At 38.4% G+C, this 20,417-nt stretch overlaps 2 protein-coding genes across 4 annotated transcripts; one reads left to right on the top strand and one right to left on the bottom strand.

Annotated features, from left to right (window-relative positions):
- Window positions 1–9,287: 9,287 nt before the first annotated feature.
- LOC129754990 (uncharacterized) lies at window positions 9,288–11,536 on the bottom strand. 2 transcript variants are annotated; one of them, XM_055751273.1, is made up of 3 exons: window positions 11,462–11,536; window positions 11,191–11,244; window positions 9,288–10,920 (listed from the first exon to the last, which is right to left on the bottom strand). In XM_055751273.1, exon 3 carries the CDS (start codon window positions 10,893–10,895, stop codon window positions 9,354–9,356), a length of 1,542 nt encoding a protein of 513 aa, XP_055607248.1. In that variant the 5' UTR covers window positions 10,896–10,920; window positions 11,191–11,244; window positions 11,462–11,536; the 3' UTR covers window positions 9,288–9,353. The 2 variants fall into 2 exon arrangements, with proteins under 2 accessions (XP_055607248.1, XP_055607249.1); XM_055751274.1 differs by having other exon boundaries at window positions 11,206–11,506.
- A 5,172-nt stretch (window positions 11,537–16,708) lies between these two features.
- Window positions 16,709–19,759, top strand: LOC129751316 (uncharacterized). Of its 2 annotated transcripts, XM_055746748.1 has the most exons (3): window positions 16,709–18,230; window positions 18,296–18,669; window positions 18,741–18,871. In XM_055746748.1, exons 1-3 carry the CDS (start codon window positions 16,817–16,819, stop codon window positions 18,741–18,743), a joined length of 1,791 nt encoding a protein of 596 aa, XP_055602723.1. In that variant the 5' UTR covers window positions 16,709–16,816; the 3' UTR covers window positions 18,744–18,871. The 2 variants fall into 2 exon arrangements, with proteins under 2 accessions (XP_055602723.1, XP_055602722.1); XM_055746747.1 differs by having other exon boundaries at window positions 16,715–18,230; window positions 18,296–19,759.
- Window positions 19,760–20,417: the final 658 nt, after the last annotated feature.

The raw sequence follows: 20,417 nt of genomic DNA, 5'->3' as shown, positions 1-20,417 counted from the left end.
GTCTATTGCTCTTTGAACCAACAAACATTGAGCTTCTTCATGCCTTGTCAGTTCACAAATTTTGTGCAGCACAGTGTATCCCTCATGATTGGTCAAATTGATCAAAGCCTTGCCGGATGGATGACTTTCTACGATCAAATCGAGCATGTCGGCATGTTGTACATAGTGCACCGGATGGCAACCCTCATCGTCCAAGGAATCAAAATCGCATCCTTCCTGTAGCAAACGATGGAAAAGGGGTTGGTCATTTTTTTGAACCGCCAGATGAAAAAGTGTTTCTCCATTAGCTCCCGTTATTTCGTCCAGTCGCTTTTCCTCGGGAAGTTCAATGTGTGAATCTTGGCATTCCACTCCAAGATCACTAAAGGAGTCCAATAATTCTGAAAAGATTTTATAAAAGGCTTTTAAAAATGAAACTTGCGAGTACAGAACGTTGAAATTGTTAAGTGCTTTGGAAAAGTTAAAAAAAATCGCCCATCTCTATTTACTGTGCTGTACTTTATGAACGTACTCCATCATGGCTAATGATACTTCTTGAACGTACCCCATATTTTCAATTTTGATATTTTTCGTTAACGAAATTTCTTGCGCGTCGATCGTTTTTTGAGTTTTTCGGCCGGATTTCAATTTTAAACTTCGTAGAATAAGTGAAAATTAAAAGCTTGAGTGATAGTTAACAGTTAAGTTCATTCGTCTCTTATCGAAAAATTGTCCCGATAAGTTTCCGCCTCTACGATGCGACGATCGATCGAATGATGACAAAGTGGTTTGCGTTGAAATGAGTTTTAGTTCATCTGTGGTTTTAGCATAGAAAAATAATGTGATGGCTGAGAAAAATGATTAAAAAAGTGAATTTTTGCAAGGGGGAAGTTCGAGCGACAAAGCTAGTTTTTTCCAAGATGTCTCACTTTTGAAGAAAATGAATGACGAGCAGCAGCGCCGCCAGAGATGCGACGGATCAAAATGCAACTACTATACGCTTAGATGAAATAAACCAAGTTTTGGTTAATGCTTGAAAGCCTTGAAAGTATGTTCCTAACCATAATTTGAATTATTTTTAACCTTTTGAGGTGTGTTAAAATAAAATGTGCAAAAGCCGGAAGGTTTTGATCTGGAGCTCATAAAAATATGCCATACTTCTTAGTGATTTGCGTTTAGTGGAATGTTAAAAAGAAGAAAAAAAGGTGTGTTCTGCGGTCTATTCGATTCCTTTTCCTTTCTTCGCGTAAACGCGTGAGTGAAATCGAAGCGAGGTCTGCAGCAGAGTCCTCGTAAGGGCTCAGGTAAGTGAAATTTTATTTAAAAAATTTTATACAACTAAATTCTCAGAACAGCTGGAATTGACCGAGCCAACATAACGCAAAAATGTTAAAATGACAATAATTTAAAAAATGGATTAAATTGAAAAATACTTAACGGACTGTTTTTTTTTTATAAAAGAAATGATACATAATGAAAATGAGCAAAAAGCCTTTTTTTTAACTTGCGCTACACTCCAAAAGAATTGATAGTTAAAGTATAGATTAACATTCTGTAGAAGACACAGGTCAAAAGAAAAATTAATTCGATATTTTTAAGCTATTTATAAAAAAACGTGTCAATGAAAATCGTGTTTCGTTTGGTGTCAGAAGGGTGCAAGTGCACTTGCACCCTTCTGTCACCAAAGGATTATACTTTTAGGCAAATTTCATTAGAACGTATACATTTTTGTTAGTTGAAAACAACATCATCTAGCTCCTACTAGGATTTTCTACTGGTTCTGACCAGGATAATCCAAAGTCCTCAGATAAAGAAGTGATGAAAATAGATTCAGGTGTAACTTCGTCGGCATGAAAATCTCATTGTTATGTATACAAAAAAATTCTAAAATATTTTTTTTATGGCAAATTTAGCCAATGCTAATAGGGATAAAAGGCAAACACAAAACGCACTTAACAATAATTTTTTGGCAAATATATCTAAGAAAAATCTCTCGGATGAAAGCTCAGAGGATTCAGAGTTTTCGACAGGCCCTGATCATGATGTCACATACTATCCCACGGAACAAAATGGAACTTCGAAAAGTTCAGATGGGTCGTTGCGACAGGTAGTTTATAAAAAGTTCCATTAAGGATTTTAAGGAATATTTACATAACTGTGTAGGAGAGAGGCCTGGTATAATTAGACCAAAAATAGAAAAATTAAACATCCACGGTTCTTCTGAAGAATCAGAAGTTGCTGCTGCTGCAGTTGCTAGCGAGAATGAGTCCATTCCTGGAGAGTCAACTGGCCATTCATCAAGACCCCAAAAACGCCAACGAAATCAGGCAGTCTGGAAACTCATCTTGCGAAAAAAGAGGAAGCGTACGTTGGTTCTACCGGAAAAAGCGACCAGCTAAACAGTTAATTTCAATGAATGAACACATATGCAGGTATTCTTGTGTATCCATTAAGGAAAAAGAGAGATTGAAAGATTTCAACAAATTCTGGGAATTAGGATAATGGAACTTGCAAACCTCGTTCATTTTTTTTTTTTTTTTTTTTATTTCCTACATCTATTTGGCTTAACCTCTGTTACATAGCTGGCCAAGTGGGTATTGGAAGCAGAGAAAATTACAAATCTATTTTACATTCTACGAAAAATTTTGCTACTGTTTTATAAATTTCAATATCACGTTTCTTCAACAAAATTTGTGTATCAGGAACAACGCCTTTGTTCACAAGAATCCTCCATAGAGCATTTCTTTTCGCACTGAAGTTCGAACAAGCAAACAGGAAGTGATCAGGGTCTGCGTTTATCGCGCCACAGTTGCAAACATCACTGGGGATTATCCTATTCCTAAACAAATGTGCAGGTAACCGTGAATGGTTGCTTATGAGTTTTGACAAAATAACTATTTCTCTCCTATCGAGTTGCAGTTGATGGAACCATGGATGACTTGTAACGCTGGTAAGGATACTATGGCAGAAACGGCCTTTGGCCTCGTCGTCCTAAATAACGGAAGTCCAACTAGATTCGATGTAAACCGGTCGTGGAGCGCAATCGATATCACACTGGTTTCATCTGATTTTAGTTTGGATTGTGATTGGAACGTTTTGGAATCCCCGAATGGCAGTGATCACTTTCCAATCATCTTTGGTACCGATTCTACACCGATAGAACTCCGCAATGCGAATTTGAATTTAAAAAAAACCGATTGGCAGAAGTTTTCTGATAAAATAGAAGAATCTTTAGCTGATACTCACGACACCCAATCCTTCGACACTTTCTTTCGTAAAATTTGGTCTGCTTTAGAGTTTTCGACTCCGGTTCCAAAACGTAGAACTCATCTGCACAAATGCCCTCAACCATATTGGGATGAAGAGTTGACTGCTGCTAAGGATGCAACCCGCAGAGCTTTTCGCGTCTGGAAAAGAACTCTGTCCGCTGATGCATATGATCACTATGCAATCAAGGAAAGATTGTTTCGAAATTTGGTAAGAAAGAAAAAATCCGAATCATGGCAGTCTTTCTGCAACAGTTTCGACAATACAACAACATTACAAACATTGTGGAAGCTCGCCAAAAAGTTTAAAAATGGTACCTCATCCGCGAATCGAACTGTTGATGACAAAACTCTAAATATGATGTTGGACAAAATAGCCCCTCAATCAGCGAAAAGCCCAGGATTGATCTTTTCACAATGCGAATGTGATGATCATTCCAGCAATCTGTCATTCAATGTTTGTGATATTGAATCGGTGATGAAAACCGGTAAAGACTCGGCGCCAGGATTGGATATGATACCCTACTCTGTTATCAAAAATCTCCCCTTAGTCGCTATTCGATGTTTAGCCAGAATTTACAGTGATATCTTCTCCAATGGAACGATTCCTCCCACCTGGAAGGTTTTCAAAATAGTAGCCATTCCTAAACCGAATCACGATTTACCTACAGTGTCCAGTGTTCGCCCAATAGCATTAGCATCATGCTTCCGCAAAATCTACGAGATGATGGTTAAGGAAAAATTAGAATGGTTCATTGAAAGCAACAACTTGTTTCCTAATGAAATTTGTGGTTTCAGGAAAAACAAAGGCACTATGGACGCGTTGCTTCCACTCATAGAAGAGTCATCAAAAGCTCTGAACATGCAACAACACGTTGTCGTGTGCACTGTTGACATCAAAAGTGCCTACGACGATGTTGAAATTGAAATACTTGTTCAAGAATTGAGAGCACTAGGGACTCCTGAATGCTTAACTCAAAGTATCTACAAACTTTTTGAAGAACGAATTTTGTCAATCACTGGGAATTCTGGTTTGATAGAAAGGACTACCTGGAAAGGCCTCCCGCAAGGTTCACCCCTCAGCCCTATCTGCTTCAACGTCGTTTTGACAAGACTTCTGCGTGATTTACCAGATGATGTTATTAAAATAAACTACGCCGATGATACAACGCTTGCTGTCAGAGGAAATAATTTAAATAATAGCTGCCGAGCACTTCAATCAGGGATCGACACATTGGTTCACGGTTTAACGCTTCTTGGGTTTGAAATTTCTCAAACTAAGAGTAAGTGCCTCCTTATTTCGAAACGACAAACTGAACATGTACCGGATATAATAATTCATGGCGAACCTGTAGAATTCGTTAATTCTATAAAACTTTTGGGAATGAATCTATCGACAAATCTCTCCTGGTCACATCATATTCTACAGATCAAAAAACGCACAGCACCGTATCTCAATTTCCTTCGCAGTATTGCCGGCCAATATTGGGGAGCCCACCCTTCGACAATGATACACATATATAAAGCATGTATTCGGTCGATCATTGAGTATGGTTCAATATTTATGACACAACTGAATTATAAGGATGGTCTAATGCTGGACAGAATTCAGTGGGCATGTATCCGTGTATGTTTAGGGTCAACCAAAACTACTCATACAGGATCGCTAGATGTCTTAGCTGGTTTATGTCCTCTAAGCATAAGAAGAGATTCATCGGCGCTGCGGTTCGTTAACAGAAGAGCTTGTTTGAACACATGGCACCAGCAGTTTGTAAATCCAAATTTGGAAACAAGATCCTTCACCACCGGTTTGCAACGAGCTCTCCACCACGTCAACGATTTTTTTCCTCTGCAAAACACGCTGGAACAACTGCCCTGTTTTTTGTACAAACCGGATGTACGGAAAACAGTGCTTTCTATCGATCTTTCGGTGATGGACTTACGATCACAAGAAGCTTCTACCGCTGCTTTAATAGACACTTTGTTAGAGGAAAAATACTCAGAAAGTTCTATTATAGCAACAGACGGTTCCAAGGATCTACTAGGCACTGGTTATGCAGTCGTCAACAATTTTGGTGCTCCAACATGCAGTATCAAACTCCCTTCCACAATGAGTGTCTACACGGCGGAACTGCTTGCTATCAGGAAGGCAGTTTCTATCATCTCTGATCTACCAGCAGGTAAATATGTGATTATCACTGATAGTATGAGTTGTCTTTCTAGCCTTCAAAACAACAAAATGAGTCCATCGAACCCCGTTGCATGGTACGATATTAAAAAGATGACTACAGTGGCTCAACAACAAGGTTCTGAAATCCATTTTCTTTGGGTACCATCACATCGAGGAATCCAGATGAATGAATGGGCTGATCAAGAAGCAAAACTGGCCTGCAGACATGGTTTGCCGGACGATTACACGTTCACTGTGCATGATGTCTCCTTCCCAACTGTTCAACACGCTAGACAACGGTGGCAAAGTGCATGCAAACCTCGTTCATTATAAGTTGCATAGAAATTTGAAGCCCGAAAACGCAGAAAATTAAATGTGTGAACAAAAACAAAACATCTAGTATCGTACTGAAAATACTCGTTCCATACAAGTTCATACAATCATATTGTTTGGAGTCAGAGGGGTGCAAGTGTCATTCTTGGGATCAGAAGGGTGCAAGTGAAAAATATCAATAAAAGTAGTTCGCCGTTTTAACATAAATATCGCAAAAACTTTGGTTTTTCTTTCAGAATCGTTCATTTTAGACCTCATGAGACACACTCCATCGAAAATTTAGTAGAAAAATTGATTCGATAATTTTGATTTAGAAAAAAAACTTTGAGGCCCGTTTTCTCGAAATCATCATTTCGGCACTTGCACCCCTCTGATCCTAAGCGCCTCAATTTGTAACGTCATTTTTTTATGATTCAGTAGTTTTGATGATGGTCCTACGCCGTTTGGCCTAAAGTCATTTGGCATAAAGCCGTTTGGCATAACGTCGTTTGGCATAAAGTCGTTTGGCATAATGGCCGTTTGTCATAATGGACGTTTGGCATAATGGTCATTTGGCATAATGTCCGTTTGGCATAATGGCCGTTTGGCATAAAAATATAAAAATTTATAAGGTAACATAAAATGTTGCTAAACATTAAAATACATAAGTTTTTTTTCAATTTACCGATTTTCTAGGTTTAATCAAATCCCTAGGAAGGTCCCGTGTTTCTAGGTTTACCCAAAGCTAGGGACAATCCCCTAGCCCGGTCCGCAACGCGAAGCGTAAGGACCATACTTCATTTTAGTTCGAACGCGAAGCGTGAGAAGGCTTCCTCGAAATTTTGATCCATCATTTTAGAACGGCCATGCCTTTCTAGGTTTATTCAAAGCCCTAGGGAGGCCCCGTGTTTCTAGGTTTACCCAAAGCTAGGGACAATCCCCAATTCCCTATTTTAGTTCGAACGCGAAGCGTGAGCGAAATTTTTATCCATCATTTTATGCCAAACAGCCATTATGCCAAATGGCCATTATGCCAAATGACCATTATGCCAAACGACCATTATGCCAAACGGCCATTATGCCAAACGACTTTATGCCAAACGACTTTTATGCCAAACGGCGTTATGCCAAACGGCTTTATGCCAAATGACTTTATGCCAATCGGTATACAATCTTGATGATATAGCCTGAATAGTAACTCGGGTCATAAGGACCCTAACCGACTAATTGCAACTTTTTCTTTTAACCCGGAAGGAAGATTAACTACACAATCCAAACGAATTAAGTTAATCTCTTCAATCGGATAATAAGTACTCAGAACTTACCATTACCAATCTTTCGAAACTTTCGCCGCTTGGTCCTCCTTTCCTCTATTTCGTCCCGGAGTTCTGGGAAAAATTCTATCATCCAATTTCCATGTTGTTCGTAGTAACTTTTCAGGCGATAGTTGCAGAGAATTACGTTGTTTCGAAGTTTTTCTTGATTCGATCTTAAAAACGCGGAATGATTATCCATCATAAATTTCAGTTGCTCACGCTGGCCGTTGCGAATTGCGCTATCAAGAAGACTCCAGGCGTTTTCGGTTTCGAAATATTCTTTCACAGTCGGGTGAAGAAAGTAGATTTTCTCCAGGAAGCTGACATATCCTTTCTCCAGAAGGGTGTGGACAAAAGGAATACATCCGAATTCGAGATCATTCAAAATCTCGGGGGTTAAACGTATCCTGTTCAAGTAGTATTCTTCTGCACCGTTGAAATTTTCCAGAAGAAGTCTTTGAAAGCTAAAATCAGACCATCGGTGAGACATGTTGTATTGGTATTCTACGATCCAGCGCTCTATAATCTGGCGGCACTCATTATTTCCGGCTATCATCTGGAGAACTTTTTCCGCCAAATTTCCAAATCCCTGCAGTTCAAGTTTGAATAGAATGTTGAACGCTTGGGTGTCCGTTTCACTGAAATACTTTTTCCGGTAAGTGAGCATCTTCTCCAAGCAAAATTCCATCATCTCCGGATCTCGCATCCATATCACAGACAGCAAAGGACTGGCCATGGAATGATTTCCTTTACTGCAATCAAAATGATCGAAATGCTCTGTCAATAACCATTTGGCAACATCTTTTTTCGAAAGAGCTGCTATCAGCGGGTTGTGACCAGGCAGTTCTAGGTCGGCGCTCAGTTCCAATAATCTCTCGACCAGATCAATATCTCCGCTTTCCAGAGCTGCCTCTACAAAAGTTTTCGATTTTCTATCGATGCTTGAATAATTCCAGCTAAGAAATCCGTTTGGTATCAATAATTCGATTAGGCGTATTAAAACCATCCGGGATCTGGTGGAAGGTTGCAATATCGCTGCATGGTCGTTGCCTATAGGATGTTGCAGCAGCACCAAAATTCCGTTTTTAGTGTCAGCGTCGGAATTACGCTTTATTTCAAAATCTTTCACCATGGCGCATTGTTCTTCGGTTGATGCCACTAATATCGTCTTTTTGAGCCATGTGTTATCACTTGAATCCCACTGGTACCTTCGGACTAAGTAATCACGTACACGCTCGAAATCTGCCCGGTAAAGGCGTAGAATCCGAACAATTTGCTCTTTGTTCCCGTTCTTTATCACTCGATGCAGCTTGGTTTCTTCGTCCAGAGGTTTGTAGATATTTCGGGAGTAAGCCATGATTTTTGGGCATCGCACGCGTTTTTGTTTTCGTTCATAAATTTTTTTAATTAAATTACAATAAAACTAGAAATTTTAAAATTGAACAGTGGAAAATGATAGATTAAGTGACTGGTGGTTGTTCCCGGAGTGCTTCGTATTTTGTTTCGGCCTGCTGAATCCTGGTTGGGGGAGTTCGGAAGGAATTTTAAAGTCAGCTGCTCCGGACTAGAGGAAAAGGTTTCTAGTCGAAAACTTTCAAGACTTATTTGGTGAGATCTAACCTTTTTTATTATATTAAACGTTATTTTCCTAATATACATTGGCATTAGATTAGTGTAGCTATTTTAAAATTATGCTGTAGGCATTTAAGTCATCCATATGAAGCGTTTGGTAGGGAACTCCACGCTTTATTCCTCCCCTTGCTCCAGAATCTTTTGCGGTAATTACCACATGGTTGGCCTGGCCGTAGTTATCTCTGCAATGCATGTTTTATGTAACAGAGATAACGTCGAAAAGAAAAATGAAGGACGCAAGTCTTTTCATTTTCCAGGATGCTTACACGTTTTGGCTATGTTGGTAAAAGAAGAAGAAGAAGAAGAAGAAGAGGTTTGTAGATATTTCGGTCGCCGACAGGTAGATGCCGGCCACATTTCAACACTCCGGAACTAATTTTACTCAGAATAGTTTGGAAAAAGTTCAGGGACATTTTAGACGAAAACTGAACTCACAGCTGAAAGGTGTTTGGTTTTGTTTTATTTTTTTATCCGATGAACGCTTTCGTTCACTCGCAGCAGTATTTTAATGTGTGATTTTCGGTAACGGTGGGTTTTTTAGCTGATAACTGATTGGACAGTGATAACAGTGCTTTAGGAACTAGATAATGAAATAATTTTTTTAATAGCTCCGCACAATTTTTATTATTTAATAATACCCATTATTGCACTTAAACGTTAATGTTATTGTTAAGTAATTCAATCTAAATACATCATTCGCTTGGTTAAAGCAACGTCGTACTGGTACCTAGCATCGGCTTCCAATTCGGCTAGCATTTCCTGCTCGGTAATTTTACTGATGAGCTCCAAAACGCTGGATTCTACTTCGGGGAAATGTTCGACCAAAAGCTGAATCGGTTCGTCAAACATATCTTTTGGTATGATTTCTTCGTCGAAGAATCCATCCACGATCTGGTCCACAATAGATCGTAAGAATTCTTTGTGATGTAGCAGTAAAAACTTTAACTCCTCAACTCTGCATCCAGAAAGAATGCCTGTTACGCATTCGATCGCTCCTGCATTCTCAAAAGCGGTTAAGCATTTGCCAGCCATGGTAGTGTACAATTCTTGGATGAATTCCAGTTCGTTGCTGGTGAAAAGGCAGTGGAGCACATTGAATTGTTCTCCTTGGGCGGTCGCATCTAGAAGATCTGGGTTTTGTCGGATCTCTTTTTGGTAGAAGCCTTTTGCAGTGTGCCGTATGATAAGTTCCATAAGCATCTGCCTAGTACCAGATCTAACGGACAAATCGTAGCCATAGCGTTCTAGATACTGTTCAATGAAGGCACAAGATTTGGAACTAGTAAGCGCCCACACAGATACTTCGGGAAAACGTGGATCTGTTAAGTAAAATGTTTTATTGAAGGCTTCACTTTCAGTTTCACCAAGTTTGTTGGTCCTGTACTTTATTGTTTTCTCCAACACATAGTCAAACGCCTCAGCATCGTCGCGTTGAAGAACATGGAGGAGAGCAGATTGATTGACTTTGTCAAGCATCGTCGGATCAACGATACTTTCGTACTCTTCTAACAGGACTTTCACGATGGTCATATTCAAGGTATGACAAGCTTCCATCAAAGGAGTCAAGCCCATCCTACCGGCTTCCGATGGATTAGCTCCACTATCGATCAAGTTTCGAACTAAGTTAGGATCGCCAATATAGGCTGCCAGCTGCAACAAAGTGTCGCATTCCCCTCTTTCCCCGCTGCAGTTCCATGAAAGATATCCGTTTGGTTTTAGAACCTTTAACAAACTTTCTACCTGTTGAGCGTTTGTTTCCGTTTGATGAATAGGCACAACACGACAATCAGCTTCAGCATCTAGAACCAAGACTAAGTGAATTTTAGTGACATCGTATTCGGTGATCCCATTTTCTGTCTGTAATTTGATAACTCGTTGGTACTGATCCTCTCCAACTGAAACGTATACGAATTTACGCAGCCAAAATTTATCTTTTGCCAGTTCAGAGGATTTACTTATGACATGTTGTCCCACCTTTTGGAAATCTTCTTTAAATTGAGTCAAAAGTGCCTTCGCGATGTCCCACTGTTTGTTGGCAATTGCAACGTGTAGCATGGTTTCTCCGGCACCAACTTGCCGGTAGATATTCGAACCATTCGATATGGCATCAGCAACTAGTTCCAGATTTCCTTCGGCGGCCGCGAGGTGTAACGGCTCGTTGCGGTACGAATCGGGACTATACTTCTTACGAATCACTGGAAAATAACAAGTTTCAGCCATGATGTGAAACGTCTCACTGATGTACCTGAAATGAGGGTTCAGAAAAAGCTGAATTAGTTTCTGCATTTGTTGACCTGCACCTGAAAACAAATTATTCGCGAATCTATTTGCTCTCCGATAAATTCATGAAAAAACATGTTACATTTGCAGCGCAATTGCGAATATAAAAACATGCTCAATCTTTGAAATGTATTTTTCTTATATTTGCTTTATTTTAAGTTCTTCCATATGGGAAGTTTTCATTATAAGATTGCGAAAGTTAACGAATGATGAAGAATGTGAAAAATTAACAAACCTTTGGATAACGTACAGTAAGCCTCATATCACGCTTATCAGCATCTTCTGCCGCCTGCCAAAGAAATTTAACATGAATTGTTTATTTCCACCACCCCTCAGTTGGGTTGATATGGATGAACAACAACAAACTAAAAAATTTATTTTGTTTCTCAAAGTCTTGATAATCGCTCACAAAATCCTAATTATTTTAAAGGATTATCTCGCAATAACATAAAAATGAGATAATCTTGAACCTAGTTCTAGCACAATTAAACAAAATTGCAACCCACTATCTCACAACAAGTGAAAGTCCATCTATCTTTTTATTTACTGAGAAAACACTATAGACTCGCTAGTTTGAATGGTTTGAATGATCGTTAGCGGCGTCGTGTCGTGACTCATGCACTACGCGTCGCGACGTGAACCCATGCACCCGCGTGCATGTACATATATTAAATGAACTACACCAACTCTTTAGCTGTGTATAGGGGAAAGCCGATTAAAATGAACCGGGCTGGTAAGATGGATATTTTAATTGTTTCAATAATTTGAATTTTTTATTCTTATTTAATTATTCGATTACTTTCTAAACGGGTATTATACAAAGCAACAAAACTCACATTTTCCGAAGGTGTACAGAGCTAAAGAACTAATTTTCAATAATTTGGGGTCCCTGATTCACAATATGCAATTTTTTTCTATCAGCTCTTTTTTTAGATACATATTCATGGTATAAAAATTCATGAAATAAATTTCCGCATTTTTTTGGCAAAATTATAGAACGTTACAAAGGTTTCCGAAGATTTGATAAAATGATCAAATTTTCCTGATGAATGCTGAGAAAAAATTTCTTCCCAATTCTGCGAACTATCGGAATTTGACGATATTTCGTAAAGCATGTGTCAAATCGTTTTGCAGTCCTGAACAAAGTTGTTAACCTTCATCCTTCCCAGAAATTTTTACTCGTTACAGTCGCTGGAGTGTCAATTTGACATTCCTGACTAAAACCAATATTTATCATATTTTTGTCAAGTATCGCACCACTAGAATCGGTATGAAATTGGCTTTCTGGTGAATACAAATCTTGACTCAAAATCCAGTGCAAACTTGATTTAAGTGCTAGAAAATCTGAGAAATTAGAAATTGACAAAAAGTTCGAAAACAGCTACCTTTAAAAATTCGTCAAAAATTCTGTGTTTCGTATTTTGGCACTCAAAAAATGCGAGAATGTGCCAAATAACGTCAATTTTTCTATCCTTTTTTCCCAAAATTTATCTGATGTGATTTAAACATTTTGAAAAGTTCGGTTTGTACACTAATTTTTTTTTTCATGATTTGTGGACATAATTCTAGAAAAATTCAAAAAATAGAAAAATTCAAAAAATCCCTGGACATGGATGAAGGCTCAATTATATCACTTGGATATAATTGGGTATATGCCTTGACGCCCAAGTATCATCTCTCTACAGTGATTATATCATAGTTTTTCGATACTTGGGAGCACCACCCGATCACTAACACCGGAAGTGAACCCGGGTATTAAGGTGTTGGCCCCAGGGCTTTAAACCAACGTTCATCCATTCGGTGAGAGGTCCGACCAGTAATGGTTGTTTGACCGGGAATTGAGATGGGCTATTTTACACAAAACACTATATACCTTGACAACAAACATCAGACCCACAAAGGCTGAAATTTGTTGCTCACGTCACACAACATAATACTACTCACTGTGACAACAAACCTCAGCCCTACAAAGGCTACTTCTTGTTGCTCACTCCACATGACACAATACTACTCACTGTGACGACAAACCTTAGCCTTACATAGGCTACTATTTGTAGCTCACTTCATACATCAGAACACTATTCAATCTGACGACAAACCTCAGCCCTACAAAGGCTACTATTTGTTGCTCACTTCACATGACAAAATACTACTCACTATGACGACAAACCTCAGCCCTACAAAGGCTACTATTTGTTGCTCACTGCGCATGACACAATACTACTCACTGTGACAACAAACCTCAGCCCTACAAAGGCTACTATTTGTAGCTCACTGCACACATCACAACACTATTCATTGTGACAACAAACCACAGCCCTACAAAGGCTACTATTTGTTGCTCACTTCACATGACACAATACTACTCACTGTGAGGACAAACCTCAGCCCTACAAGTTCTACTATTTGTAGCTCCCTGCCACAATGTTACAAATTTCCACATCATACAACCGATATAAAATACCCTCGCTCGCTGACTTGTCAGAGAGCAACCGGAGTTTAAGTGGGCACATTCCTAATTCGCCCGGTGTATTGCGGTCTACTCCAAATCCTACCCATTTCATTTACCCAGCTTTCCCCCGCGGTGAGAAATTTTGGCCTCAAAAGGGCCATGTGATTTCTCATAAAGCTGCCGCATAAAAAAAAAAAATTCTAGAAAAATTCAAAAAATATATCCTTATGTGCAACGAATAGCTTCTAACATCAGCTTTCTTGAACACTAATTGATTTTTTTTTAGCATGCCGTAGCTGATTTACAGTCATTTTCCCGAAGCAATTTTGCATCAAGCCATTTAAGGATGTCATGCTGGTTATTATTTTTATAATAAAGTCTATCCCCTACCACTAGCTTGTCAAAATGGTCTGGAGTCTGGGGAATTCATTATAAGATTTTTCAGAATTATACTTCAAATGTTGTTGGTAAGTTTTAGTTGGATTAATCAAATCCAAAAGCATTTTTGGTTTAAAAGAGAGAACTTTATCTGAAGAAAACAATCCTTCAGTTCCCGTACAACTATTTCTATAGTTTAATAAAAATAAATTCAAACGATCGTCAATATCTAAAACTTTTGTTTCATTGTCAAGTAAAAACTTTTTTAGAACATCCTTAATAACCCTAATCAAATGCTCTGCCTGACCACTACTATTTGGGTTATAAGGTGGACTTTTGGGGTCCTTTATTCCTTGCCTTTCAAGAAATTGAATAAACTCCCGAGAGTTGAAAGGTGACCCACCATCCGTAACTATTGCATCAGGCAACCCAAAACGAGCAAACATCAACCGTTACAAATGTAATTAAAGTGTTTGGGGAACGTTTGTCGACAGCCAGGAAGTCTGGATTGGGGGAAATCGAAAATCGGATGCCGCTGAGACGACAAAGAGAGTTGCCGGTAGTTTCAAGCGAAACCCTAACCTCTCTCTCTCCGAGATGCCGCAAATAAGTTGGGTGTATCGTCTACAACCGTGCATCGAGCCAAAAAACGAGCCGGACTATCGACTCACAAGAAGGTAGTGACTCCAAATCGCGATGATAAACAAAATACGACGGCCAAAGCGCTATCCCGGAGGCTGTACACGACGGTGCTGACGAAGTTTGACATGGACGATGATGGACGATGAAATCTACGTCAAAGCCGACTACAAGCAGCTTCCGGGACAGGAGTTTTATACGGCAAAAGGAAGGGGAAAGATAGCAGATATTTTCAAGCACATGAAACTGTCAAAGTTAGCGAAGAAATATCTGGTTTGGCAAGCCATCTGTACCTTTGGCTTGAAAAGCAGCATTTTCATAGCTTCCGGGACTGTCAACCAAGAAATTTACATGAAAGAGTATTTGAATAAACGTCTACTGCCTTTCCTGAAGAAACACGGTTGTTCCGTACTGTTTTGGCTGGATTTGGCATCTTGCCATTACGGTAAAAAGGCCATGGAGTGGTACGCCGCCAACAACGTGCAGGTGGTTCCCAAGGACAAGAACCCTCCCAACACGCCAGAGCTCCGCCCAATTGAGAAATACTGGGCTATCCATCATCTCCAATTTATCTTTTTGTGCAAACAAATCTAGGAATCTTGAATCTACTTTTCCCGGCCATCCATTGGTTACGTATTGACAAACTTTTCCCAGGAAATCATCGATTTTCGTTTCCTTCGAAATGGTCGTAAAATCCAGAGGAAATTCATTTGAAAGTTTATCACCATCCAAATGGCTGGGAACAGTTTGCTGCAAAGGGAAACGGCTACAGAAATCCGCATTAGCCATTTTAGAGGCAGATCTGTATTCAATAACGAAATCATAAATAGAGAGCTCCATTACGTTTCTCTGGAATCTTGTCACACAAATGATATTTTGCCCTCTTTCCCAAATATGCCTAAAAGTGGTTTGTGATCTGTAAAAACTTTGAAAGTTTGTCCAAACAGGAACTTATGAAATTTGCAAGACTTGAATTAGTTTATTACGGCATTCGTCAAAATTTGCACCTGTTATAAGCAGATCGTCTAGATAGCAACATACATGATCAAGACTAGAGATGTACCGAATAGTGGTATTCGGCGAACGGCCGAATACCGAATATTGACCTTTTCAACTATTCGGCCAAACGAATATTCGGCCGAATATTCGGTCGAATATTCTTTTGAGTTTTTAATGAAAAAAACTTATGCTTTCTATTTCTTCCATTTTAACGCCCCTCATGTTTTAGTCGATTATTTTCAACCAGATGATATTATCGAATGATGTATCACAATATTTTTTTGTAGAGGTCTTTCTGATTTTTAAATTGTCATCAATAACTGAAAGCACATCAGATGACTAGTCGCTTCTAGGGCGTTTATCACCAACGAGATTGCGTTCCTGTGAAATCTGAGACAAAACATGTCGGAACAGGTGCCAAGCTATTCGAAAGTGCTTTTTTGATATTTAATAAAGGTCGAGTTTGAGCAAGATATCTTCAAAATAGTTGTTAAAAACACGATGATCTTTAACCTTAAGCATACCATACTTTCAACCACACGTATCCATACGGTCAGGCATTCAGGACGATTTTTGAAAAAATATATATATATATTTTTTTTTGTCTTTATTTAAGAGGTTTTCAGCCACAGGCTGGTTCACCTCTGTGAAAAAATAATTAAAAAAAAGGCAAAATTTACGTTTATTTTGAAATTTTTGAGAAATCGTTATTAACACAAAATCTAAAAATTTTTAAAGAGAAATTTGAGTTTTTTATTTGATTTAGCAAATAATCTGAATAAACCCGAGCAAAATTTGGGAAGCTTTAAACAATATCTGGACATTCCGGCCAGATTTGACTCATCTGGAATCACTGGATTTATGGGCAAATACAAAAAGTCTAGAATAAACTATAATCAAAGTACAAAGCGGTACTTGTCAGCATTCTCCTGTGCGATCTACGATTTCTTATTTTATACTGGAATCGATGATTTGTCTTAATCAATAAATTTCCTCTTTACAAAAACACGCAAACGGAAAAAAACAACGTTGAGAAAACAAATCGCGACAACACTATCTTAACTTTTATACACAAAATAATAAAAAAAAGTTCTCAATTTCGTTACGTCATCGTAAAACACTTCAATAAGTTTTCATAATATGTAATTAGTTTTTTTTTTGCATTTTTGCCATTGTTGACTGGTCTGAGAACAATTTCAGTCCGTACCCGACTTTCCCCTATATCTCTTCTTGCCAAGAGGTTTCCTAGAATTCATTGCATCGCGGCGGTTTGCCTTTTGCGAAGCCGCATGTGATTAATTTTCTCGCGTGCGTAATATATAAAGGTTATGCTGCTTGTGCCTCCTGTCATATTAGAATAATATCGCACGCTACAAAGTGATTGTGAGCAAGAATGGAAGTGGAAAGCGGTGATCCTGATAGTGGACTTTATCCTTTCCATCCTTCGTTATTCGACGTGTGTGAAGATGAGAAGCCACCTAAAGCGGATGTTACATTGAAAAATATCTACGAACCCAGATATGGGGGAACCGAGCTACATCGAGCGATCAAAAGAAGAAACAAATCGAGAATTGAAAATGTGTTAAACATGTACCTGGCCGATTTTGATACAGTTCGTGAATATCTAGTTCAAAAATATGACATCGATAGCAACGATAATATATGGTTTAGGAAAACCATTCTTGTAGCTTCAACCGAAGAACAATGTAGTATTGCAAAGAATTTTGAAAGAGAATGTGTTCCGCAATCCGGTTTGAATGAGGCGATTTTGGTTCTTCTTCAACATCCCATAGATGGTGAACGAGTTTCAGTGCTTCATCCAAATGAAAGCAATCGGTTGGAAGCACTCCGTATTGTCACTTCTCTGATTCCCAACGGATTTCTTTCCTGGAATTATTCATTGTACGAAAATCAATCGGAAACAATCATCGAGGTCGCTGCAGAATGCGGAAACATCGAATTGATCCAGAGACTCTACGAGATAGGCATCGAACTATCTGTTCCGTATCACAATCCTCTATTGGCTGCTGTAAGAAACAATCGTGTAGACACTGTTGAATGGCTATTGACAGAACATTTCGACCATTTCGATTGCTCAGCTAGAAGTTTTTGTCAAGAAAACGCTGTAGAAGTAGCGATGCATATGAAGAAAACGCTTATGATGAAATATTGTTTGGAAAAAATGCTTGCCTATCGGCAAAAGTATTTCAACGAGACAGAAATCGATGCATTCAACAAAATATTTCGATTCAAAGATTCAACGTGGACCTATTTACCGATTTCCAAGTACCGTAAGTTGGTTGAACAATGGATTTCCGATTATAAACTTGATCTGTCCTATCGGTTGGGTTATGTTTTTAATATTAAGAGTCTAATTGAATGTCAATGTGCCTTGGAATACTGCTGGAATGGAATCCGTCTTAATCCTGATTTGTTGGGACTAAACATGTATGAAACAGCAACGATACTTCATTTACTTGTGGAAAAAGAGTATTTCGAATTTTTGAAAGAGATGTATGAATGTTATCCACGTGTAAAGCAGTACTTCGAAACTGATGAAGCATGGAGAGTATTAGATAGAGCTATCGGCAGTGATCAACATGGACAAATTCAGTTTATTTTGAATCACCATTCTACATTCCTCAAAAAAGATTTAGATGAGCTTAAAAGTGTTATACTCAAATGTAGGTATTATGAAAACAAATTGCATCAGCAAACAAACATAATAAAAAGATATTTCTCCGAATTTGAAGAAGACTTCAAAAAACTTAGAAATGAGGAAATTTATCGATACAGATGTGCTGATGGTAAGTACTAACTAGTTAACTGTTGTTGTTCTGCATGCCTGAATTAAAATAAAAACTTCTTACAGATTTGGACCACTCGTTTATAGACTACGATATACAATGCCATGATTCGGACATTGAAATACCAGGAGAAATCGGGCAGTTATATGATGTGAGGGGCATCAAAGGAGAATCGCTCTTACATTTGGCCGTACAGAAGAACGATAAAGATTTTCTGATCCGATTACTCGAAGAAGGTTGTGATTTCGATGCTTTGGATAACTTCGGCAATCATGCAATCCACTACGTAAGAAATGTTGAAATGCTTGAATTGATTCTTGAGCGACATCCAGCTGGAAAAGACCTTGTGAGAAGTACAAACGCTGAAGGATATTCAGTGCTCCATAAAATTAGCAATCAACGAATGTATCAGGAATGTTATTGTGAATTAATTGAGAAGGTAATTGATTATGGGGCAAATGTATCTCAACTCACCAACGTTGGTGAATCGGTAATATTTTTTATCACCAGTAGTTCCCTTTTGGATATCGTTCAGAATCACGGTGCCAGCTTAGACACGGTCAGTAAAAATGATGAAACAGCACTGGAAAGACACCTGAAAAACCAAAATACATACATGGTAGGTGCTTTGTATAATTTATTGCACGAAACACCTGTTTTCAAGGATCATGCACACAAATTTCTTGTCATTATGATCGATACATGTGATCCTGAGCGTGACCCTGATCAGTACGATGTATATCAAGGACTTTTAGAAGAGTTTCCAAACACAACCAAACTACTGTTCGATTCACTATTTGAACGTTTCCCAGAAAAAGCTAGTCGTGCGTTTTACCAAACTTGTTTCAAGGGAATGGAATACTTCGTGAAAAAATTTTTGGAATTCGATTATAATCTTAACTATCATTATGTATCCAGCAGAGGCTTTACGCCTGTCAGAGTATTGTTTTTTGAGTTCCTAACAGATAGGACAGGTATTTTAAGAAAGCTATTGGAAAAAGGAGTTTCTCTAGAAAATGTCTTACTTGATTATATCAATTCATCCAGTGCTCTGGAACCAAACGCCGTAGATACAGTTAGACTACTGATTGATTACGGTGCCCCGGTCAATGCTTGTGACGATGACGGAAACACTGCTTTGCACCTTGCTGTAGCTATGAGAATGTGGAAGGTGGTTGAAGTTCTGATGCGAAATGGTGCAGATAGCAGTATAAAAAATCATAAAGGGCTCACTCCTCTGGCTGGAGCTCAAAGATTGGATCAGGAACTGTATTATTTTATCGAGTAAAATATGTACACTAATGGAAAAAAATATTCGACTTAAGCTATCTCCTCTCATTTATTTAAATTTTAAGTGGCTCTAAATAGTTTGTAAGTTTTCTTTTTTATGTGAATGTATGTATTCTGTAAAATGTTCTCTATCAAAAAGCATTACATTCTTCTTCCATAACAAGGAGGGAATATGCTAAAACAACGAAAACTTCAACACTAAAAATGTCGAATACTTATGTCCATCAGTGTAAATAAGCTTCAACAAGTTCCTTTTCAAAAATAAAACATATTCCTTTTTTTTAACATTAAACGCTTTTATTCGAATCGATGACATCCCTGATCCTAGTGCTGGCTTCACGAGCACTCAGTTTCGGTTCCATCCTGTCGATGTGATGCATTTCGGTGTGTTTAGGGCACTAGGTCATAGTATATTAATGTTAATACTCAAAGAACTAACGTTTATTTTAGTTACGAACTTCAGATCTTGCACCTTATATCTGAAGAACAAACGGGTGGCAACTAAAATTTTGGAATTTTTTCGATGCCCCAATACTCAAACATAAACGACCTCAGAGAAAAATGAGAGTGTATATTTCTTAACTGTTCTTCTCCTCTTTTCACCAGTTTTTTTTTGTTTTGTTTATTTTTACCCAGTTTTGCTCAAAATGCCGTCTCAACAAGAAGCGTTTCGCGAGCGCATTGTACAGTAGACTGAGTCGATTTGGGATCATCTTTGAATTTCTCAAACCCAGGAGCCCAAATAGCTTCCTTTTGGTTCAAAACTGATCCATGATTATTTACAGAATTTTTAAGTAACGTTTACATGAGTAAATTCGAACTTTGAGGTTTGTATGGGAAAATTTAATATTTTGTTCTTAAAAACTAACATCATTTTTGTTTCTTCTGTGGAACCGA

Source organism: Uranotaenia lowii, chromosome 3 (assembly GCF_029784155.1).
Source record: "Uranotaenia lowii strain MFRU-FL chromosome 3, ASM2978415v1, whole genome shotgun sequence".
In the NCBI taxonomy this organism is placed as follows: Eukaryota; Metazoa; Arthropoda; class Insecta; order Diptera; family Culicidae; genus Uranotaenia; species Uranotaenia lowii.
This window is presented reverse-complemented; position numbering and strand designations above follow the sequence as displayed.